The sequence below is a fragment of the Daktulosphaira vitifoliae genome, unplaced genomic scaffold, assembly GCF_025091365.1.
Source record: "Daktulosphaira vitifoliae isolate Bord-2020 unplaced genomic scaffold, ASM2509136v1 Scaffold_2, whole genome shotgun sequence".
NCBI lineage: Eukaryota > Metazoa > Arthropoda > Insecta > Hemiptera > Phylloxeridae > Daktulosphaira > Daktulosphaira vitifoliae.
The window spans coordinates 7,354,656-7,380,856 of record NW_026099573.1 but is presented as its reverse complement, the minus strand read 5'-3'; the positions used below and the strand labels follow the sequence as shown (position 1 = coordinate 7,380,856).

At 23.7% G+C, this 26,201-nt stretch overlaps 1 protein-coding gene across 4 annotated transcripts; it reads right to left on the bottom strand.

Moving 5' to 3' along the window:
• Window positions 1-6,919: 6,919 nt before the first annotated feature.
• On the bottom strand, window positions 6,920-25,205 carry LOC126899530 (protein ECT2-like). Of its 4 annotated transcripts, XM_050674527.1 has the most exons (19): window positions 25,096-25,205; window positions 24,467-24,552; window positions 23,399-23,496; window positions 20,075-20,193; window positions 19,464-19,599; window positions 19,180-19,389; window positions 18,972-19,118; window positions 17,174-17,464; window positions 16,730-16,861; window positions 14,445-14,694; window positions 14,293-14,381; window positions 13,854-14,039; window positions 13,586-13,793; window positions 9,834-9,994; window positions 9,655-9,774; window positions 9,436-9,586; window positions 8,613-8,770; window positions 7,943-8,028; window positions 6,920-7,421 (listed from the first exon to the last, which is right to left on the bottom strand). In XM_050674527.1, exons 2-19 carry the CDS (start codon window positions 24,480-24,482, stop codon window positions 7,130-7,132), a joined length of 2,850 nt encoding a protein of 949 aa, XP_050530484.1. In that variant the 5' UTR covers window positions 24,483-24,552; window positions 25,096-25,205; the 3' UTR covers window positions 6,920-7,129. The 4 variants fall into 4 exon arrangements, 3 of the variants coding, with proteins under 3 accessions (XP_050530484.1, XP_050530485.1, XP_050530486.1); XM_050674528.1 differs by lacking the exon at window positions 24,467-24,552 and having other exon boundaries at window positions 25,096-25,197; XM_050674529.1 differs by lacking the exons at window positions 17,174-17,464; window positions 25,096-25,205 and having other exon boundaries at window positions 6,924-7,421; window positions 24,467-24,741.
• Between the last annotated feature and the right edge of the window lie 996 nt (window positions 25,206-26,201).

Below are 26,201 nucleotides of genomic sequence, written 5' to 3'. Positions count from 1 at the left end.
TTGCTTTTGCAATTATCCATCAATTTTTTAAAATTAAACACTATCTACAGATTTGCATCGAAGCGTTTCTTATGATAGTGATTTTAATCACTGTCAGATTAAATCTATACTGGACCCAACTATGCAATGTCTCCACTATGCCGCGACCCCACTGTGCTACCGTTTTTTATTTTATGAATATTGATTTAAATTTGACTATTATTTATTTTTTTTAATTTTCTCTTAGTGTTGAAAATCTTAACTTATTACATAACAATTTCTCGCTACCGATTTGTCCACTGTCAAGATTTTTATATTAGTTGGTGTTTAATTTCTTAACTTACCAGTAATCAAGTCTAAGTGAGATATTTATATAAGTGAGATAATTACACATTTTATAAGGTTTTCATGTATAAAATTAGTAATTTATTTTTTCAAATATACAATGAAATATTTAAAAAAAAAAACAAATTTTAAAAATATATAAATTAAAATATAAAATATAAATTTTAAAAACAAATATTTTAGAAAAAAATATTGAAAAAAATAAAGTAATTTTAACCGAAGTTCAGATCACTAAAAATGATAAAATAAGAAGTTAAGATATGTTCAACCTATAAAAATATTAATGTCCTCTTAGAATCTTTAATTTATCCGCGAAGTCCATCTTATGAAATTTTGACTTCAAGTTAAATATTCTAAAAAGTTTACTATGTATTAAAGTTTTAGTTAAATATTCTAAGTGTGGTAAGCACTCTTGTGAAATATTTACAATAGGATATAATTAATTTGTGATTATACTATTTAATTTAAAACTCAATTGGGTTGTATACGACTTTTCATTTAAAAAATTATGAATTATTTGTTGAGCTTTAGTAACAAAATGTATTAAAATTTCTTTTGGTTTTTTTAACTTACCAGTAATTATTTGATTTTGTGTTTGAAATGTTTTATAAAAGATTAAAAATTCTTTGTCATTAAAAAGATCTGTGTTCTCTTTCAGAAATTTATTTTCACATGGTTTACATGGAAATTTATCTAATAACTTTTTACCGAGATACCCAGCAAAATATACATTTGAGCAGGTTTCTAAAGTTAATGTAGGAACAGTAGTCAGATGTTCTTGTATGGTAGGACAGGAATTAGAGAAGGAAGATATTTCAGATGTGTCTGAACTATAATCGGAATCGATAGGATTTTCAGTTGTAGTTTCGTCGTTAGTCTCGTCAGTGGAAGATAAAGGTAAATCTAAAATATTAGTTTCATCATCTAGCTCACAATTTGAGGTTTCAGATCATCTCATTAAATTGTGTTTAGCTTGAATTCTAAATGATGCCCTGAAAGTTATAGCCGTAGGATTCTTATTAAAACCTCCCCTTTGACGATAAACTGAAAAAGTGTTTTCTAAAACATCCTGATTTAACCTACTAGTTATTAAATAATCGTATCCTAAATTTTGCTGTTGCTCAAATAATATTATAGCAGCGTTGATACTCCATAGCACACCATCAAAACATGGAGGTTTTACTCCATATCTTTTAATAGGTTGTGATAATCTAAGGTCACTAATAATAATGTTGGCTTGTTTTAGAAAATTTAATTGTTTGGGATTTTTACTGTATAAAGCGCAAGAAAAAGGATTTTTATCAAAAAGTTTTGTACTGTTAAGAACGTCAAATAAATCATTCATGTATTTAAGAAAGTCTGCAGAAGCAGCAGCTGTTGACGATTTAATTTGTCCGGTACTTACACATGTTTTTATCACTGCGGACATAGTATTGCTAAAAATTTGTAGCGCTAATTTACAACTCATTTTTTGGAAAGGGCCAGGTTGAATGTGACTATCATTAATTTTTAAAAGAGCTCTACTGGTTCCACTGTTTTTATCTATGTTATAGGCCTCTTTAATATCATTAAATGATACTTCATTACCTCTATAAATAAAATTGTATTTTAAAAAATTATTTCTTAAACTCTTAAACAAATGCGGTATATCATAAATTGAAAATATTTTATTTTTTTCCAATTCCAAAAATGGTTTTTTTACAAACATACCTAAGTTTTTTAACGAAGCCGTATTATTAGTACCTTGATCACAAACTATTGAAGTCACAAGTAAACCTATTTGTGACGCTTTTGAAATTACGTCTACAATTAAACTACTTAAATTTGTTTGATTCATAGAAGTACCAGATAAGAAATATGCCAAAGGTAATTTCCACCTGCCATATAAGCCTCTGGCAAGAAATACCATGGCTTGAGAAGCAAGATAATTAGAACGACCTTTATGTCCTAAATCTTCATAACCCTCAACACAATCTAAAAATTTAGAGTACTCAAGAAAAGTTTTGATTTTCATTTCATCAAATGAAATTACACAAAATTTATCTTGTTGGGACATAAGCCCAACTTTAATTTTTATGTGGTCAAGGTAAGCTGAATTAAAACCGGGTCGGAATTTAGAGTTACCAATCCATCTTTTTATAGATGTTACCCCAGGTAAAACTATACCTTGGCGGTCTCTTAAAAATTTATATGTTGTAGGAGATTTATAAAATAAATTTAAAGCAAAAGTTTTTTGAGCTCGCGAATAAATTTTTCTAGACTTATTATTACGAAACATTTGCATTTCAGCTAAAATTTTAGAATTCTTACTTGAATATTTAATTTTTTTTATGACTTGAACTTGGTGTCTTGAACACTTTAATTTGTTTCTTAATTTAGACACAAGAGAATTTTTATTTTTCAATAATTTTTTATGTTTTTGAATAATACATTTAAATTTTTTAAAAGATGTACCTGGACTAGAAATATTTGGACATTTTTGTTCATAACTGTTCTCCNTTGGACATTTTTGTTCATAATTGTTCTGCGATACTTTGTGAGAAACAGGAGTGGATGGCATTTCAGTTAAATTGTTTATGAAATTTCTAGTAGCTGGTGACAAAGTAGAAGTTGAGGGTGAAAATAATTGTTGTGCACATAAAGAAACTTTTGGCGATTCTGTTGGTGTCTTTTCTTGTTTTTTTTTATAAGTCCTAACTGGAGTTCAGATTTAGACAAATAAATTTTTTTCTCACTAAGATAATCGGAGGCTTCAAAATGATTACAACAAACATACTTATTATACAATTCATCTACAGATAAATTTAATAAACTGGTGTTTCCTAAAAAATATTTATCCATAATTAATTTAATACCCTTCATTGAAAACTAAAAAAATGTTAAAAATAATAAATTGATCTATAGTCGTAACCAAATCGACTCATCTAGTGTTTTAACATTATACATTTTTTGATAAAAATCAGTCTTGTAAATTTAAGTAACTTAAATTATTCATTACTTTAATTTCGTTATTTTACTGTAACGAAATTACGAAATTTAATTATTTTTATTTCAAGTAATTAATAAGTAATTTAATAACATTTATGAAGTAATTTCAAGATAATAATGATACTTTTAAAAGAAAAACAAATGTTCATAAAATAAATAACAATTCACGTGTATAACACCCAATATAGTCCATAAATTGTTCTAATTCATCATTTTAATAATATTTGATATTTTTATACCTAAGCGAGAGGAAGAGTACGGCTAGAAAATGTCTAGTTATAAAAAAATAGCTCTACTCACTCTTTACCTTATAGAATTAGATATTCCATTTAAAATGTGGCTATGACAAATATTGAGAAATAGAACGGTTTATAAGTATTATTTTTAATGGTTTAGTATTTGGTTAAAAATATAAAAATACAATTTTTTAAAATTATTCTACAGTGTACAAAAGTACTTTATACATACCAGAGTTTAATACCCATTGCATCGATCGATCATCCTTCGGGAAACGGTGGAATCTGAGATTTGGGTTTTCTCTTTTGTTTTTACCGCAATTAAAAAAAATACACTTATTTCCACGTTGTGTACTCATTGTTATAATTATAATTATACAGATAATAATACAAATAAATATATTAAATGGTAAAACCACGCAAAAGGGACCTTAGTCTTCAGTACTCTAGTGAAAATATGAATAGTGATTATGAAATAGGAAAGATTTTTTATTTAGTTGGATATTTTTACATTGATAGGTTTTAAAAACAACACAAAAATACAAAATAGGCATGATAATTCGTGTTACAATAAGATGTAAACATCGCTAATACATCCTGTTTTTAATGCAATTCCAAATATAATCCTGGCGCCGAGATATCGTATTATTAAATCGTACTCTTTTACGTGGTCTATAGTACAATTGTTTTACGATCTCTCATAAAGTGTTAAATTTTATTTTTAATCGTGTTAAGTTTGTAAGGTCACATGAATTCATGAAATTGGGCTTGTCAGAATCTATCATTAAAGTAAAAATGACCCATACTAATTATACAACTGGAATTATATCTCTAGCTATATATATGATCCTATAATAATTAAGAAAATGTTTTTATTGGAAGTTGTATAACATAAATCAAAGATAAATACGCAATCATACCGATTTTAAACACATCAGAAAAAGATATTTCGATTTCTATAAATAATATTAAATTTGATTTTTTAGCACAAGATTTCGTGCTCATAAATAATATGTAAATACTATCAATTGTAATAATGTTAATACTAATAATAATAATAGATTATCTCTTTTAAATCAAAACCTTAATTTAAATCATTTAAACAGTAAAGAAAAGTCGTCTATTAATAATTTATACAATCAATTTAATGATATATTAATTTTATCCGATGATAAATTATCTTATACTAATCAAATTGTACATAAAATAATTACTCCTAATGCTCATCCAATTAATATTAAACAATTGATACCCTATGTGTCATAACGAGGAAGTTGATAAACAATTAAAAAATCTTTTAAAGCAAGGTAGCATTGAAAAGTCAAATAGTCCATGGAACTCGTCTAGAATTCTAAATTTTATAAAGGAATATATATATATTATGTTTTGTCTGTTAATAAATATTTTTTTGATTTGTTTTATACTCTTTTTTTGTTATTTTCATAAAAATTATAAATTAATTGTTCAAAAAAAGAGTTATATGAAAGATTAAATAATCTGAATTATTTTTACCATGTCAGAAATATTTATTAACGATATTTTTTAAAAAGGCACTAGTATAGAATTTACTCAATACCTACAAAAAAGAATGAACCAATAAGTTAATACTTATTTGAGTCATTATGCTTTCTGTTTAAAATAATTTATAAAAATATTTAGAGATCAACAGTTTAGCTTGTACTGTAATACCACATTTTATAACGTGTATAACAATAACTTTAATTATGTGCATCATACATTCATTTAATAATTATTAAAGATTTAAAATACCACGTATATTTCAACCAATAGAAGCACTCAAAATTTACGCTATCTATCAGCACAATCGCCTGCGTCCAGCGCATCGTTTCCCTGCGTCCATTCATGATAAAAATTGGACTGCCAAAATTGTGTACGGCGTGGTCTATCTATGTGTATTTAATCTATGGTATTACTCTATCGAATTTTGTAATCAACTAGAATCTAATCAATGCACATTTCAATAAGTATCAATGATACTTGGTAGTTTGTTATCATTTGTTGGACCAGAGTTAAAAAAAAATTTATCTGCAATCACGTTTGGAGTAACTGCTATTCCATTTATTATTACGTCCAGAACGTTATCTTTTTCAAATAACGTTTTCTATGAATATAAAAATGAAAATACAGCCATAATAAAAACTGTATTACTCAATAGTAATCACAAATTAATAATAATTTCAATGTATATAAGGCCTAGTACGTTATTGATAGTTCGTAAAAATAATTGATTTTTGTGATAGTAATCGTGGGTAATAAGCCAAAAAAGTTCCTTAGCTCCTTTCCATTCGTACAAATCCTTCGTACTCCAATATTCTATACACTAAAAAGATAACATCAAAAGTTTGGATCAATATAAATTTGATTTGTAGTAAAATCATTAACATTATTCAAATTTTTTGAAAAAAAAAAAAAACATTTTTCTCCTATTATTTTATGAAATAAAAAAAAAGTTTAATCACATTTGTGTATACTTGACTTCCCATAAAACTTCGTTCTAAACAACGTGTCTATCTAATCCAAACAACCTTGAAATATAAAAAATGTATATCTATATCTATATGAAGTCTTAGAACTATAATAATTTCAATATTATTATGTCATAGATGCTTTAGTAATGACTTGGTCTACCCTACTGTTCAGCAACTGACGAGGACTCTATTTTTGAACATTTCGGGCTATGAGTGACAAATAGCAATTATAAGATTAGGACTCAAACATGATGTAGGTTGACACAAATGTTTGTTTTCTTTGACCATGTAGTAACTGTCATAAGTCTTACAATAATAAGTAACATTTTCATAAATCGAATATAACTTTTTAGCAAAAATATTTTGGGGGAAATTCTAAGCGATTTTTTAAAGAAAACTTAAATATAAAATTGATGATAAAATTTACCTGCAAAATAGTTTTTTAACAGGTGATATAAATTTATAACACAATTTATAATATATATAAATAACAAGTCATCTTGTATAATAAATAATTACACTTAATAATTTTTTGGCACAAGTAGTTATCATGTAACACTCTATTATCATAACTGTATATAAACAATAGTATAATTTTATATTTTTAACTTAATAAATGAGAAATAAAATTTTGATTATTATAACAAAGAAATATAAAATAGATTTTTCTTTTTAATAAAGATTTACATAAGTATGGAGAAAAAAATTAAACAATCAACATAAATAAAAATTTTAGTTCTATGACACTATAATATCTTAGTAGTTTATATTTTATATCAATGAAGTGAGTTAAATTATTAATCATCTATAAAGAAAATTTAGAACAAATGAAAAATTCTAAATATATGACAATAAGTTTTAAGATTTCAAGATAACTGAATACTTAAATAATTAGGCTAAAATAGATTTTAGTAAGATGAAATTAATTATAATAGTTAAGAATGTTTTTAATGAAATACATAAAAATATTTAAAAATGATACAAGAATAGATTAAAAACAAATGTAATAACAATAAGTTTACAAAAAGCAAAAAAATTATTGGAGGGAAATTTACTGATTTCTACTACCTTCAAATAATAATAAAATGATTATCAATATATTTTATGTAATTTAGAATTATGTTTTATTAGAGTTTTGTTCTTATTAAATGAATTATAATTATCTTTAGACTCATTTAACAAATTCAAACTTGTTTCGTGACTACATGAAGTCAAATGAATTTTGGATAGCTGTGTTGATGGGGTTAATGTTTCCAAACTAGATTCGTTTTTTTTTAAATTTTGCGCAGGACTAACCATTGAAGAAATTATTTCTTTGAATACATTTGAATTTTTGTTAAAGCTTAATGCTCGACTAAATTTTAAACGAGTTTTATTAGCAAACCTGCAATAAAAAAGACATATTTTTTAATTATTAATATTTGTCATTGAATACTTCAAAATGATTATAAATAAAATTTTCACAAAAATAAATTAAATGCTTAATTGTGTTAACCTTTATGTAATATACAATGTAAATAAAAGTGCAGAGTAATAACTCAATATTTGGACCACTTAAAATTTTAAATGGCCTTCTGAAAAAAAAATAATATGCGTGTATAAAATTCTTAAAAATAGCCTGCAAAATATATATACAAGTTACCGAGTGAAAAAAACTATATACTCATTTTAGTATAATCTCTGAATGTATTGGTAAATCTCTTCAATGAAAATAATTATTTTAATTTATTTAGTAGTAATAAACAAATAAAATTTGTATATGAAACTACCCCCGTCAAATTTATAATAAATCTATGCTAGGCAGTAATTTATAGCTTATGCAAATCACTAAGTCTATTTTAATAATCAATAAATGACTTATTATTTGAAGTTAAAAAGTGAACAATTATTTACAAAAATACATACCTGAAAGCTTTTTCTAATGTACCAGTGGAAATTTTATTTGTATTAATATCTAATTGGTTAGAATCCAAAGAAATCAACACATTTCGCTAGGTAACATATAAAAAAAATTAAAAAATTAAAATATAAAAATATTTAAAAATATCTTTTACTATAATATTAAATTTAACATTAATGAAGTTCAGGTTTGTATACATTATCATATTTTAATTGAACACATATTGTTTATGGGAGTAAATGGTGGGATAATTATAATAACTCAGTGTGACATAGTGGATACTTCAGATGCTGTCAAACTCTAAAGCTAACTTTTTCCAGTTGCTATTAGTTGTCAGATGGGTTATCACAAGTCAATTTTATTAGTGACAAACACTATATTCCTTAGTACAGAAGGCAAGTAGAAAATAACTGTATTTATTAACTACCTAGAATACATTAGTTCAATTTTTTAAATTTATCTGGTGTTAATCAACCTAATGATAAAAAAAAAGGTATATTTTATGTTCTCTCTTAAAAGTTCTTGCTATTGTCAGAAAGGACAAAAAAACCTACATGAACCAGAGAAACGAAATCGAAATATTACACCAAGACATAATGCTTTACAAACTGAGTTAGGAAAGATAAGGCACTTAGATACATATTAAGTCAGATTTAAATAATTAGTAATTCTTACTGAACAATTAGTAATAGCCACTTGTTGGGAAATACTATTTAAAACTAAATTTTTGTAGTTAAGGTCATAATTACTGCTTTCAATAAAAGCAAAGGTACACAAACATTCTTGAAAATCTTGATTTTCAATAATCAACAAAGAAAATACATTTTGAAAACCTGAAAATAGTTATAGCAGTTATCAGATTTATTTTATTTTAATATATATTCTTATATGACTAAATTAATTGAAAAAGTTGAATACAAATGAATCATGTAAATTGAATGAAAAGTTTTGAAAAAAATGCAGTCAAATGTTTACGCTATTATAATTTTTACCTATAATTTACTACAATAAAAGCATTCTAGGGAGGTTAACAATCTTCATATATAAGGAAAAATTCTGTACATAATACACAAATACTAAGCACAATCAATTATGATTATTTTGCCATTAAGAATAATTGTTCCTAAAACAAAATAGTTTTTGATACTGAAATCTTGATGGTTATTTAAAATTTTGTTATATTTAATAGGAAATTAATAGATACATTTTTTAAGGTTAAGAAGGTATCCCTTCAGTGAATATAGAAATATTTTTTAGAGAGGAGAGAAGAGTTAATTTTTCTTAAATTAGCACTCCAAAAATATTTTACTAGTTGATAACACTGCAGTATTTAGTAAATACTAAATATAATGAAGACATTGAAAATTATGCACTAAGCGGACATCAGTTACATTTATTACATTTTTTATATTTACAGGTCTAAGTTTTAAGTTATTAATTTGAAGTTTTATTTGTGAAAAGTAGAATTTATTTAGTTCTACGATTTATAAATATTTACCATCAGTTTCTTTAACATCAATTACTTGTTTAATAGAGTTCAATGATATAAGTTTGATATGTTTGTATAATTTTGTAATATTTCCTTTATTAAAGCCAGAATTAAATTCTTTGGGACTCTTAACATCAAGTGATCTTCTTTTTTTAGTGAACTATTTATAAATTAATTTGAGTTAATAATGTATATATAAGTTATTGTTTATACTATACATATCAATACCTCTAAAGTATCAGAAAATAGAAATATTGTCAGATGATCACCACGCCCAGTTATATTTTCACTTAGTTCAATTACATCATACCTTGCAATAAAATTTCTACTTGACGAAACTAGATGAGCCTAAAAAAAAAAAAAATAGTTTGTTGATAATACAAAATTAAAAAATTTAATTAACTTACTGGACAGTTGTCAATTTCATTAAATATGTCAAAAAGAGCTACTTGACCTTCAGTTTTTCTTTTATCTTCATTAATAAATGTCATTACTTCTCGAATACTTTCTAAAGCTAGTTTTAGGGCTTTGTGATCGGGATTTATTTTGTCGGTATGCTTTAAAATATCTGAAAAACCAAATTAATAAAAACATTAAATAATCTTAATATAATATAAATGTGAATATTGTGTCATTTTTAAAATGAAAGTGTTAGAAATAAAAAAAAAATTCTGGTTTTATATGTTACTTGCAATACAAAATTTAAACAAATCAAAACTATTTAACACCCATTAAATTATACTTAGATTAAATTAGCTTTGTATTCTAATTAAAAATAATATGTAAGACATCAACCATAAGTAATATTTTTATTTATAATTTGAGAGTTTTTCACAACTAAATAGTATTTAAACAGAAAAATATAAAATCAAATATAATGGTGATCGGTTTATGATAAGCCATTTATCATAAACCACTTGATTACTCAAAAAGTGAATACAATATTAGAAAAATAATTTCTTTCAGTTACATATAAATCTTGATTTATCAGTTAATAATTATTTCATAGATTCCTCTCTTATAATTTAAAGGTTTCTGAACTTCATTTTTTTAAATGGCACCATACATTTTTAACTAGCTTATGAAGTAGGAAATAATGTATATACAGAGTGATTCACTTGTCGAAAAATAAAAATAAAATCAATAATTTTTTTACTGATTTCTTATAGTTTAATGTTTCTGTCTATTTTAATCATTAAGATTTAATTTTTCAAATAGCAACACACATGATATACTAGCTTATTTATTAATGATCTAATAGAGAAAATGACTAGTCAATAACAACTTTTAGAGCAGTATTTCAGAAGTTATTAGCAATTTAAAGTAACGACTAGAGAGTAGGAGTGGATGCTGCAATTTTTATCACTAGTAATTTTTGGAATACTCTTTATGCCACATAGGTATAAAAATGAAAATAACATCCAAAGTACTGGTTTAAAAGTTGTGATTGACCAGTAATTTTCTTAATTAGATTATTTCCTATTTTATAATCTAGTTAAATATATATGGTGTCATTAAAAAAAATAAAATTGATAACTTTATAAGCCATAAATTAAGAATTATATGTAGTTAAAAAAAATTAAAAATAATTTTTCTAATAGCGTATTTATTTTGTGAGTAGTCGAGAGGTTTATGATAAAATGTACACCCTGTATAGTACAATAAGAACAATATTAGTAAATTAAATAAACTTTATCATTTTTAAATATAATTGTTTGGGTTCCTGGGCCTTAGAAAAAATTTCCTCAACATTTTCCTAACTTATCTTAATTTATAGATAATCTGATAAAAAATGCTTTAACTTTTATAATAATAGTACTTTTTAATTAAATATGTTTTTATATTTGAAATTATATTTGTTTCACTATACAATTTTATTATTGTTATTAGATTCAATGTGAAGCTTAGAAGGTATTAGTTTTATTATGTTGTGTTTTTTTTTTTTATATCTGTTACCATTTTTTCTCAGCTCTCACCGACCTGATTTCTTTTAACGATATATCACAAATCGTATCTGATCGTAGACATCACACTCAAAAATTGAAAAAAATTCCCTCGTTCCCCGTAAATGAGGAAACCTCCAAAAAAATTACAAATTTAAAAATCGCTAATTTTNGTTATTCAATGATACGTCAAAAGATCACAAATCGTAACTAGTCGAAGACATTACCCTCAAAAATTGAAAAAAATTCCCTCGTTCCCCGTAAATGAGGAAACCTCCAAAAAAATTACAAATTTAAAAATCGCTAATTTTCGAAATTTTTTAAATTTTTTTTACTTAAAATTACTATAACTTTTTTAAAAATAACCGAATCAAAATAATTTTTTTTATAGATATCTTAGGTATTTACCTATCATTTTATATATTTTTGTGAACATTTGACCATTTACCAGCCCACAGGAAGGGTTTCAAAATGGCAACTTTTTCACAAAAAATTAATTTTTTCAACTTGACTTTTGAAAATGTTCCGGAAAGTCTCAGATTTTTATATATATCTTAAATTAAGAATAATGTAATATACATTATTATGGAAAAATATATTTTCGAAGTTTATTTTGTTTTCACTGGGAAAATGGCTACCAACTACTATTTTAGTGTAAAAATTCTCGATTTTATATTTTACATTTTTAACTTTATTATGCTATAATATTTTGAAAAATGTAATGATCAATACAATTTTATGAGAAATGATATTTATATCCCTCTTTCATTTGACATTCATTCATTTTTTTTTAAGTAACGCCATTTCACTTTATACATTTATATATAATAAATAAATAAACAAATAAACAAATATATATATATATNGAGCTAATGTAGTGCACTTTATTATGGAAAATAAAATTTCGGACTTGCGAATTGAGCTAAAAGTTATGGTAATAAATTTATTATTTTTTTTTTTTAATATAAACTTTCACTTTAAAGGACGAAAAAAAGTTGGTTAAAAATTATTACTTTTAACATATTAAAAATCAATATAACTTGAAAACAATTAATTATAAAAAATATATAATATATAAGTAATAAAGAATTACTAATCTGGATATAATTAAGGAAGTAGAAGTTGTTGTTGCTTTTGTAATTATTCCACAATTTTTTAGAATTAAACACTATCTACAGATTTGCATCGAAGCGTTTCTTATGATTGTGATTTTAATCACTGTCAGATTAAATCTATACTGGANATATAAATAAGGAAATCGTGTAGCTTTTGGACTAATCCAACAATTTTTTAAAATTAAACATTATTTACAGATTTGCATCGAAGCATTTTTTATGATAGTGATTTTAATTACTGTCAAATATCATTATACTTAATCCAACTATGCCACGTCTCCATGTCTCCAGCAATCGTGCCGCGACCCATTATTTTTTTTGGGTCGCGATGTTATTATTTTTTTTTTTTTAGGAAGCATTGTTGGTAAATTCACAAAATAGGTAAAACNAACTATGCCACGTCCTCACTGTGCTGGGTTTTTTTTATATTTATCTGTTCATTACCATCAGTCATACTCAATGACTGTCTGAAAAAATCATCTATTGTTTTTTTTATTATAAACTTTCACAGAAATCAACCATAAAGGATTAACAAAATAGGTTAAATATGTAATTTTTCATATTTTTAACATATTAATAATTAAAATCAGTATTAATTTAAAAAATAAGTTTTAATTTTATATATGTTTAAAGGACGCAGTATTTCCGGAACATTTTCAAAAATTAAGTTGAAAAAGTTATTTTTTGTAAAAAAGTTANCCTAAATCATATGGTATATGAACATTCTTTCATCAATTACCAGAATTATAGTCATTGTATTTACTTGAATGCTGTAAAAGGCAATTTTTATAACTCTTGTTACTCATTTATTTACATTTATGTAGATGCAATATTTTTATTTTTAATTATTTTATTTGTTTTTGACTTTTGTTACCAATTATACTTAATAATCAAGATATGATAATTAAATTTATTATTAATATTCAAGTAAAAAGCTATTAAGTAAAATAATGTATATAATTTTAATTTTAACAATATATTTTTTGCTTAGTTATTTAATAACCTATAATCCTGATACCCCCGTAAAAATTATATTAATCTTGCTCAACATTAAAAAAATGTCAATCTGAACAATCCTACTTTTAAATATAGTTGACAAACCATTCAAAAGAAGACTGATACTAGGTAGCCTTTGAACAGGTCGAATGAGAAGTTCTTGAAGACTCTCTCTACAACATTCTGGTCGGGTTTGTCCTACTTTAAGAAATGCATGAAAACGAGGTTTAGTCTGGTCACAATGTAAAAGCATCTCTCTTTTCTTTTCAAAATAATTTATGTAAGGAGGATAAGCTCTCAATAAATCTTTAGACTAAAAAAAAAATGAACTAAAATAAATTATTATTGATAAAGTAAAATATTCAAAACTTACAAATTCAATTATGATATTTCCTATGCAACTATTTTCTTCCCAAGTTTTGGCAAGTTGTTTAATTTTTTTTAACATATCACTGTGAACTTCATAAATAGGTAAAATATCTCCAAAAATTATTTTGATCTCAGTATTATTAAGATATTCTTCTTTCTCAACCATAGTCTCCAATGGAATTTTGTATAACTAATATTCAAAAATGATAAATTTACTAAAGAATGATAAGAATTTTGTGAAAGTTAATACTAATTGTTGTATTAAATTAATATTTTTATTATAATAAAAAATGTTTAATTTTTTATCAAATTATTCAAGTGTAAATTTAATTTTAAAAATGTTTATTAAAATTAATTATAATATAAATATTATAATAATTTTATAATTAATATTGATTATAAAAACTCTATTTGAGATAAAAATAAATAAATATAACACTTACAGAAATTATAGTATTTAAAATGCCAACATAATTAGTTTCAGTTTGCAACAATTCAGTGAAAATCTGATAGCGTGGGCTTAAATTTTTACCTAATATAAAATATTTTACTACTTTTTAAAATTTGATATTTTTTTATTGAAACATTAACAAACCTTCAGATTTAGTATAAGTTGAGGTATTAGGATTACTTATAAGTATTCTGCAAGATAATTTTGGATTATCATAATTGTTAGTCAACATAGGAAATTGTTGTATAACATCCGGTTTATATATTGATGAAATATTTTCATTTGAAATTGACTTATGAATTTTTGCTGTCAGATTGCTGATGTTGTCGAGTTGTTTTTTTCTTTTTCGTGTGTAATAAGGAATTTCTAAAGTAGATGATGAAATCATACTTATCTAAAGTAAAAAATACAGATATATATGTACTAATGATTCAACATTAGCCACTGAATTTCTCTAGAATTAATAATTTTTTTAGTTACAAGTGAATCTCCATTAATCCGTTATAAAATATTTTTAAATTCATTCCTTGTCTTATAAGAGTATTAACTTTATTTTAGCTTCGATGCAAAGCTGAGAAGGTATTAATTTTACGGTTTTTTTTTTGTCTGCCTTTATTTTTTCTTAGCTCTAACCAGATTCTGATTATTTTTAACTACACATCAAAAGATCACAAACCGTATCTAATTAAAGATATGTCCCTTAACTGAAATATAAAATGTATAAATATAAATAAAATTAAAATGTAAAATTTTTCGAAGTATATTTAACCTTTTTTTAAAACTATTATAATTTTGAAAAAAGAATAAATATCTTAAGTATTTCCCTTTGATATAATTTTTTTAAAAACTTGTTATTTTACCAGCTTATAAGAGGGATTCAAAATAATAACTTTTTAAATTTAAGTTTTGAAAATGGTATGAAAATACTCAGAGCTTTAGACATATGTTAAAATAAAGCTTATGTGTTGTATTACAAGTTCAAATAAAAAATGACTTATGTAAAATGGCTGCTATAGTTAAAAAACATGAAATTTTTGTGTTAATTTTAATATTATTATATTACTTATTATTTATATTTAATATTTTATTTCTATTACTTTATATTGATATAACTTTTAAAAAAATGTATGGATCAATTAAAAATTTTTTTATAAATACTTTATACATATATTCCTTTTATTCAAATACATTTTTTTAAACTTATAGTATGTAACATATATGCCATGAATAAAGGAAAAAAAATTATCCCTATGACTTGTCTTCTATAAGTAAACAGCCCCTGAAGTTAAACAAAAAATTTTATTTTTTATAGACGTTTGCCATAGAAGTAACAAAATATATAACTAAATTATATTTTTTAATAATTTCTTTGTAAAATTTACAATATTATATTATTGAATATCAATTTCATACTAAGATTAATTCATACTACAATTAAAACTAATTATTAAGTATTTATTTATAAATTATACTTATAAATCAAAGAACTAATAATCAATATGTTATTAAGGAAATAAGAATTGATGTTGATTTTAGAATAATCCACCAATTTCATAAAATTATATACTATGTACACATTAGCATCAAATCATTCCTTATAATAGTGATTTTAATTACTATCAAATATATCATCTATACTTGACTCAATTATGCTACATCCTCAATGTGCTACCATTTTTAAAAAATAAAAATATACATATTTAACTAAATTATAAAATAAAAAATGACAACTGATAAAAACATTTAGACTAGTATTTCAGAAGTTATTGACATTTATTATATCTTGGTGAGAGGAGGAGTGAGAAATATCTAGTTATAAAAATAGCAGCTCATACATCTCATTTCTAGTCATTACTTTAAATTGTCAGGATGAAGGACGGCATATGAGATGAATATAAAAAATATTTTATAACATATAAATGGAGATACATATGTAACTAACAAAAGTAAAAAAAAACTATTATTTTGAGAGATATTGAGTGGAATCATTAAAAAAACTCACTTGTATGTTTAAAAAAATGTACTAACAAAATATTTATTTTACATATATTCTATAGAGTTGGAATTAAAAAAAAGCCAACCTGGACACTTGCTCAGTGCCTCGCAAAAAAAATATGACTGAAAAACTACATTTTTGTTTATACAAGAGAATATATATATATATAAACTTCATCTACAACATCATCATTATATTAATAAACAATATTTAAACTAAATTTTTAAGGGTAGATATATAAGTTTAAAATATTTTTTTAACTCTAAATATAAAATAAATATTACAAGTTGTAATACAGAAAAGAAATTCAGTTATTTAGTCAAAATGGCATTATATACAAGTTTTCAACATATTATTTTCCATAATATGAAACAGTATGTGTTTAATAAAATGTATTTTTACGGATAATTTTAACTCAACTAAGTATTCTTACATTATTTATACAATAGTCTTTTACAAAACCACAACTCTGATATTGGACTGATGTCCAAAACCATGATTCTTTGACAATTTCTGTATTATTTTTTGTAGTTAGATCAGAGTTTTCAAAAGACTCATTTACTACCTAAAAAACAAAATAAAAACTCATTAAAAATCAATGTTTATGTATTAAATTTCCATTACAAAAAAAGTTACACCCCTATACTAGATGAAGGATGAACCCAAAAAATAATTCATAATGGATATATTAAGAACTATGTGTAATTAAAAATTATAAAAAAAAACACTAAAATAAAACACACAAGTTTAGTTTAAGCTGAGGATAATTAAAATTTTAATTTTAAAATTAAAGTGTCTATTAATAGCAAAATACAATTAATAACACCAACAATTATACATGTTATAAAATTTTTTAGATTTATTCAAATACAAATACCAATTTTTGATTTGAACATCCTAAACATGATATTAATGATTTAGTATCCATGTAACATTGTCCATTGCCATTAGTAAAACGCTTTTTTTTGTTTTCTGATAGAATATTACTATCAGATACACTGAGTGTTCTTTTAAAGCTATCATTTTTAACATTGGATTTTTCAGAATTAAGTTTTTGTATTTCTAATGATCCCATTAGATTTTTAGAACACAGAATTTGTAATCTTGAAATAGAACTAGGTTTCTTTGTAGGAGTATTAAGTGAAAATTCAAAAACTTCTTTTGTAACCTGATTTTGAAAATAAAAAACACAAAACATACATGAATATAATTAATATCATATTTGATAGGAACATAGATAAGTCATATAAATATTTGGAAAAAAATTTTGATTTCAAATTAAAACCAAGAGTTAAAAGAAGGGATAACCAGTTTCTCTTAAAAAACTAATAACTAAAACTTTTTATTAAATAAAAAAAAATTTTAATTTAATTTTAATTTCTTTAAAAAGTATAGATATTAGTTAAACCATTAATTTATTATTCAAACTAATGCATATTTATTTGTCATTTCAAATGAATCAAAATTGATTATCCCTTGAAAAAATAAAAATTTATTGCAAAATTTCAGAACATTGTAATGGTCCCTTTTTGAACTTTCAATGAAAAGCTTCAACACAAAATAAATGTATGCATCTTAGAACTTGACTAATGCAAATCACACAATATTAATTTTTCAGCTTTAAAACTAAAAGAAATAACATTTAAATTTCGTAAAATAAAATTAGTATTTGAATAAGCAGGTATGCATTGAAAGCTTTGATTATTACATATAGATTATTCATATTATTTATGTAATAAATTTAATTACTAGTAATTTTTTTAATTTTATTAGTTACAATACAATTATTACAATACATTGTAATAATTGAGGCTTAGCAGAGGTAAGTAATCTAAGTAATGAAAATTTAAAAAACAATTTTTATTACATCAAATCTGTATTATATTAATCTGTATATCCATGTCAATACTGTAAAAAATTAAACTTCAATAACTAATTATAAATTATAATAACAAGTATTCAATGATAAATCTGCTAATGATTCTTTATGGAAAATAGAATAGTTTTTATTGATTTCCCAACAAAAACTTTTTGATACTTAGACTACTTGATCTTGCTATATCTCAATTATTATTGTTATATTGAAGTCATATATTCTCTCTCTTATGGTTGTTACAGAGGAAAGGAAAACCTGCAAAGTCTAATTAAACCCTATCCCTGAGGCACAACATGTACAAAACTGAGCTAAATAGGCTAATTAAAAAATATAAATGATTAAGTTTAGTCTTGAACATAAAATTTTTATATTATTATAAGATGATTTATGATAATGATGAGTAAACTAATAAGGTAATTTATTAATGATAATTCATGTATGCTAAGCTTTGAGAATAAAATTCAAAAAAATAAAAATAAACTAACAATAATGAAAAAAAAAATTATCATTTTTAATTTATATTAGTTATTTTCTTAAGTAATATCTAAATGTTATAGTTTCATAAAAAATTATACAATTAATGCAGTGTTAATATAGGCATAATAATGTAATTAGTAAAGTATAATCATGCTATAAGCAATTTTAAAATAAAAATTATATAAAAAATAATTATAAACCAATTTATTAATTAATACATAGAATATATCAAGTTTTTCATTGAATGTTAATTAAATTTTAATATGAGTAAATAACATACCAGTCCTAAAGCAGTGTAGTTTAAAAAATATTATATACTTACTAAATGAGTACATTCTGTGTTGTTTTCATTAACAGGAGTGCCTCCATTTTGTATTAAAACATCATTTAAATGTAGTTTTTCTTCCTCTGTAAATCCTATAAAACCAATTTTGGCCCCATGAAATGGTTTTAATTTGTGTTTAGAGATCTATTTTGAAATATCAACTGTAATATTAATAACATAATGCAATATTTTTAAAAAATCATACAAAAGACAAATTAGTAGCTGAAAAATCCAATTCATTTCGTCTTTCCCAGGCTTCATAAAGCCAAGATGAATGAACAACAGGAATTTCATGTAAATAGGCATACTGAGACTTAGCACTACATGCATAACCTGATACTAAGAAAGTAGTTTTATGGTTAATATTTTCTCTAAAACGCCCACCCATCCAACGTATTAAACATAGTAAATGAGCCTATAAAATATCAAGTAAGAATTATATTCAAAAGAAATATGATATATTACAATAAACTAAGAAATAATAATTACCATTTCTTCTTTTCTCTGGATACCAGTTATACTGACAATAGCACCAACTAAAGAGTTGCAATATCGATGTCTATAACCTCTATATAAATTAGAAGGATTAACAGCTAGTTCTAATAATGCAGGTCGTCCCAGTATTCTATGATAATAAAAAATAAGGTTACATAATAATATTTTTACTTAATATATAATAGCTATTCATTAAAATTTTTAATAATAACAAGTTTTGTTGATCAAAAGCTTTTTCAATATTTTTCTCATTGTCATTGATAATACAAAAAGTAATATTCACAAAAATAAAACTTTTGATTAATACAATTATTTTTATAAGAGATTCTCTTTTAATACAGTATATAAAACTTCATTTTATTATTAGCATTATTGTATATTATTTATTGATATTTAAAATGTAATCTATTTGTTAAAACCGGCAAACCACCTAATATCTTTCTAATGTTTCATTTTAAATAATTTCAAATTATATAAAAAAAGTTCAATATATTTTCTTTTGATTAAATGATTTTAAGAACAATGAATTTCAAAACAATAACCCTTCTCTTTAAAAAGTTATAATTTTAGTTACATACTATAAAATTAATTAACAACATATTTACTTGAAACCAGGTCTTTTAACTGCTAATTGTTCAAACAGCTGAGTAATGTACACATCATTTTTTTTTAAAGCCATTGTTTCAGATGAGTCTTCTAAGAATTTTATTTCAGTGTTAAGTTTCTAAACATATAAATGAAATATTTAACAATTAAAATATTGAAGGTATAAAAAATAATATTTTAAAATACAAACTGCTGTAAATTACTGAAATTTAATTTATATATACTCAAAATGAAATTTGAACATAATATTCAGGAGAAATAACTTAGGGGCATACAATAGATAATTTAGTCGCCCCTTTAGAACTGATGTTCAGTTGCACTGTTTGCTATAAGTTTCCAGATGGTTGATCATACAGGAATTTCAACAAACACCTTGCCCCTTTCCCACTCCCTCAGCTATAAAGAGATTGAGCCACGTTGACAGCTTGTGTCAAAATTTTGTCAAATTGTTGTAAGGTAGAGAAGACCCAAAAAACTGGAATACAGGCTAAGGAGATGATGATTTGGAGAAACTAGCTTATATTTTCTCTTTAAAATTTTTTTTTATAAAAATTTACATATAATTTTTACAATTTTTGGGGGCTAAACCCCCATTTAAACTTCTTAAATTTCACCTTTTCATGTATCTCAACTTTTTCATTTTTTTTTTTATAAATATATATACAGGGTGATCAGCACTCACTGATAACTTAAATAACTTTTGATTCAGCTAATATTTTTAGCTTCGATGCGAAGCTGAGAAGGTATTAATTTTACTATGATGTATTTTTTTTTTGTCTTCACGGTGAAAATGGCTACCGTATGCTATTTTTGTGTGAAAATTCTCGATTTTATATTTTACATTTTTAACTTTATTATGCTATAACATTTTGAATAATGTAATGATCAAAACAATTTTATGAGAAATGATATTTATAATCCTCTTTCATTCAACATACTTTTTTTTTAAATAACACCATTTCCCTTAATGCGGGGGGAGGGGTTCAAATCTATACACTTACAAATCATAAAACTTGTAATCAGGATAAAATAAGGAATTAGAGATCATGTAGCTTTTGGAAGAAACCACCAATTTTTTAAAATTAAACACTATCTAAAGATTTGCATGTAAGCGTTTTTTTTTATAATGATTTTAATCACTGTCGGATATCATTATACTTGACCCAACTATGTCACGTCCCCACTGTGTTGGATTTTTATTATAAATAGTTAAATGTTAGGTCTATAATTATATCTGAATAATTATTTTTTTTATATTTTATTAAAAGTATTGATCATTTTCAAGTTTTAAATAAAATGTAAAAAAAAAAATTTAAGACAGCTATTTTTTAGAGACGATTTTAAGAAAAATTTTGGTAATATTGGTATTAATATTCAGTAGTAAATATTTTGTAGCATTTTGAAGTTTGTGAAAATTTTAATTTTCATGTATTATTTTACAATATTAAACATTAAAATACGTGTTCAAAAAAGAACAGAAAAAAAATATCTTCTCATGATTACTGTAATTTGGAGGCGTGTAACTTTTTCCATGAAAATTACTTACGCTTTTGAATCAGAGTGATAAGTAATAATCGCCTTATCAAATTTCTCATCATCGTATTAACAACTTTGTAAATATAATAGACCTTTTTACTTAGTATAATATAAATCTCTTGATAAATAAATTCTAATTTTAATTAGAATAAGTAGTTTTATCTCTAAAGAGATAAAATTACTTATTAATAGGTATAATTCGTGTTTTTATGTAAATTAAAGCAAGTCATTAGAACGTCAACAATTTTCATGGAAAAACCCATACACAAATCATATTTAGTGTGAAAATATTGTTTACTTCTGTCCTTTTTTTAAAAACATAGCCATCGTTTGATACCGTAGAATAAATACAGAAAAATGTTTAATGATACAGAAAATCAACTACAAAACATTAATAAGAAATGTATTCACCAAATTATTTCTTAAAATTTATTTTTAATAAAATGGCTATTTCTTCTTCTTCTTTCTCACCTTAATCCCAGCTACTTGGGAGCGGTAACTTTTATCCTAAACTTCCACTTGACACCCCGATCTCCCACATCATCTACGCTCACATCAGCTGTCCTCATATCGCATTCAATAGCATTCCTCCATCTCTTTTTTGGCCTTCCTCTACATCTTCTTCCTTCAACATTAATTTCTATAACTTTTCTTAAAGCTTCCGATTCTTCTCTCTTCATAACATGACCAAACCATCTAAGTCTATTTTCTCTCATCTTTTTTACGATTGACACTACAGTGTAGTGACTACACCTATCTCCCTCCTGTACGTTCGTCACTCCAAAATTAAAATAATTGTAATAATAAATTTGATAAAAGTGACAGTGCAACCACTTAAATAAGAAAAAACCAAAATATTTATTTAGCACTTACATTATTTTGGCATTTATATATTATTTAATATAATCCATACCTGTTAATTACTGTCATTTACAGCATGAATTTAATCAATATAGTATATAAATATATATAATAATATATACAGTAATACACTATAGTTATAATGTTGTAAGAAGAAGAGGTAAAGGAAGACCAAAAAATATATGGAGTGATGTTATTTAATGCAATATGAGGACAGCTAATGTGGGAGATCAGGTAGAAGTTTAGGATAAGGGTGGCCAACCTTAAGTAGTTAGAAGAAAGGCAAATTAAAGAAAAAAGAAGAAGAAAGAGTATATTATACAATCATAATATCAATAAAATTGCTAGAAATATCAATTCTATTTTTCAGCATTATAACAAAGTCATTTTTAAGAACATAGTGTTGACACTTATTTGGCATAGAGCAATTAAAGTTAAAAAAGTTTATAAAAATAATAAAACTTTAACATTTAAAAATTCTATTGAATATACATTTATATATGTTAAATATATAATATATATATATATACAAGTGTTTTCTTGATATGAATCAATTAATTAATTGAAAATTAATAATATTACTCATTATTTTACTGATTTCTTTTAGTTCAACATTTCTCTCTGTTTATTATTCATAAAGATTTTTTTGTTTATTCCTTATATCTTATAAGGGTGTCAACCTGAATTTTTTTAATAGAAACACACATAATTAACTAGCTTATTTATTAGATAATGATCTAATAAAAGAAAAAACTTTGATTGAAAAATTGAAAGAAACAAATAAAGAAGTTATTGATATTATATTTATTTTTTGATTTATTAAGTTGTTCATGATAAATGAATCACTCTGTATATTATTTATATATATATATTATTAAAAACAATGTAGGTCCTTCTAATATATATATATATATATATATATTTACCTCCACAACATTTAAAACTTGAAAGTCAGATGAAAAAGATTTTTCTAGATATATGTTTGGGGATAATAAAGATTTTTCAGATTTTGATTTAGTTCTACCTGAAAAATAAAATTAATAATAATTACCAATTAATATATATATTTTTCTATCTAAACAATTTAAATTAGTAACAGAAACTGACAAATTTAAAAATGTATTAGATTTCATTAGATGTAATAAAAAAATTAAATCACCATTCAAATTTTGCATACATAGTTATTGAAGATCATATAAATTAACATATACAACTAGACAAATTCAAATGCTAATACTATACAGTGAATCTGGATAACATCCATAGATTTTAACTAAAATTTATATGTTCACCATTTAGATAAGTTTTTGCATAAATAAAAATTTTAGTTAAGTACATCTGACAAGTACTAGAATATATAAACAAAAATAAAATTATTGAAAGATTTCTATTTTTTAACTATAAAAACTATTATTGTAATAACTTAGAATACAAAGTAGATTCTTTTTTAATTTTGAGATACTGGCTACCAATCTAGTAGTTAAAATTTCGAGATTTAATGGATTAATTTTTAAAATTTGAGAAAATTGGATATGGTTTTTCTTTGTTAATAAATTAAAATATATAATGTATCAATAAAAATTGTTTAAATAAAGATTAAAAAACCTAACAAGAACACAAAAATCTTAACAAAATGAGGTTTATTAGAAAAACAAATATAAAAAACAATATTCTTAAAAATTTAACTATCATTTTTTTTCTACCAAATGAAATTTTTAATCTAAGGGTTTCTAATAGATTAACTATGTAATAGTATAAATATAATGTTAATTCAAATAAAACCACAAAGCGCATAATTCATAATATTTTACTTTAAAAATTATTTACAAAACATAAATTCACATAAAATATAGTAGTTAAATATTTATTATTTATTACTATAAATAATACTACAAATATGATAGTTAAAAACTTGTTTTGAAAAATTCAAATGACTAATTTTAATGAAGGTAAAAATAATAATTCTTACTGTAATTTTTATAAAATAAAAATACCTTTTTTGGTCTTCATATTTTTGGAATTCTATGTGGTAAATTTATTGACTATTTCTGTATTCTAACTGAATGTAGAGTTTAAAAATCTAAAATTATTCATGCAGCGTTTAATAAATAAAAAAAATAAAAATAGGATACATAATGTGCATGATTGTCAAGTAACGAATAGTAGATCAACCATTCAGTTATTCATATAATTTATTAATTTTATTATTTAAAGAAATGTATTACAAAAAATTATTAGAAATTACACAGTAACCAACATGCGAGTTTCTCAAATATGTTACCCTAAAAGATAAGAGATGATTATAAATAATATCATTATACTCAAATTTATAGACATTTGATAAAGTTTGATTAAAGCTCTAAGATTTTAAACATTTTACTTTTCAAAATTTTTAATTCGACCAAATTATATAAAATTATTATACATTTCATATTGGTTAAAAATATTGTTTTATCATATTTCTAAAAAATTGGTTGTATCATTATAGACAGAAATTTTACATTTTAGAAAACATTTAAATTTATAAGTCAGACATAGATACATAAACTAGTGTTCTTTATTACACGGATGTGCAATTAATTTAAAAGATTTATAAAAGAGAACATTTTTTGAAATAGCTTACGCTTGACTTTACGAGTGTGAAGCTACTAATTTCTGATCCATCAACTTCTTATCACTAGCATATTTCTGTTACCCTTCACTTACTTCGTTCACGATAAACACATCGTGTGGCTGTTGAAATTATCAGCCAGATGAATTAAATGTGTTTTCTTTGTTTTTTACACTCCATTATTACACATGGGGTGTTTCCATTCAAGAATAGTCAATTGATTTAAAATCAAGTATTCCGAAGGAAAAAAGATTAATGGACTTAAAGTTAATCTGTGATATTTACATTTCATGAATTTGTAGATAAAACTAATGTAAATAAGTAAGAGGATTATTTTTTTTTACATTCGTATTTAAAAGCCTATGCTTCTGCAGATTTAATCATTTTAAGTATTACTGATACGAAAGCAATTTTTGTAAAAAGGTGGTTAACAATCTCCCGTTTCCCCTACTAAATTTTTGAAGTATTTCACTTAACTTGAAAAATTTTTTGCACCTGTTTTATAAATTAAATTAATAACTTTCATAGAATAATAATGATAAATAACCTATAACATATTATGTACATCAACGCTAGCCACTTGATTTCTATAAAAATAATATTTATGTAAAGAAAATTATCTCTGGTAATTTTTACATATATTTCTCGATTTACTAATTACTTTTTTAATTATTATTTATACCTTATAAGGGCGTTCACTTTATTTTTAAAAATTGAAACGTACATATTTACCAAACATATAATATAAAAAATTGATCTAATTAAGACATTAACAGCATTTGGACCACTACACCAAAAGTAATTAACAGTTTTAATATTTGATTGGGAAAAGAAATATTTGGTCGAGAAATATCTAATTAAAACAATACTTGGTCTCACCGCCATTATTTTTTTTTTTAATTATTGAAAAAAAGTGTCAAAGGTCTTATCAACTAGTATTTTTCTTAATTAGATCACTTTTTATAATTATCCGACCCCAATAGTCACTGGGATACCTGGAAAGTTTTAGGGTAGCCGGTTATCTCTAGGCTGATAATTATAACTATGATATTGAACATTATAGTTTTAGTTATTCGATGACCTCTGATTTTTTTTTACTTTTAATAGCCATTAAGTAT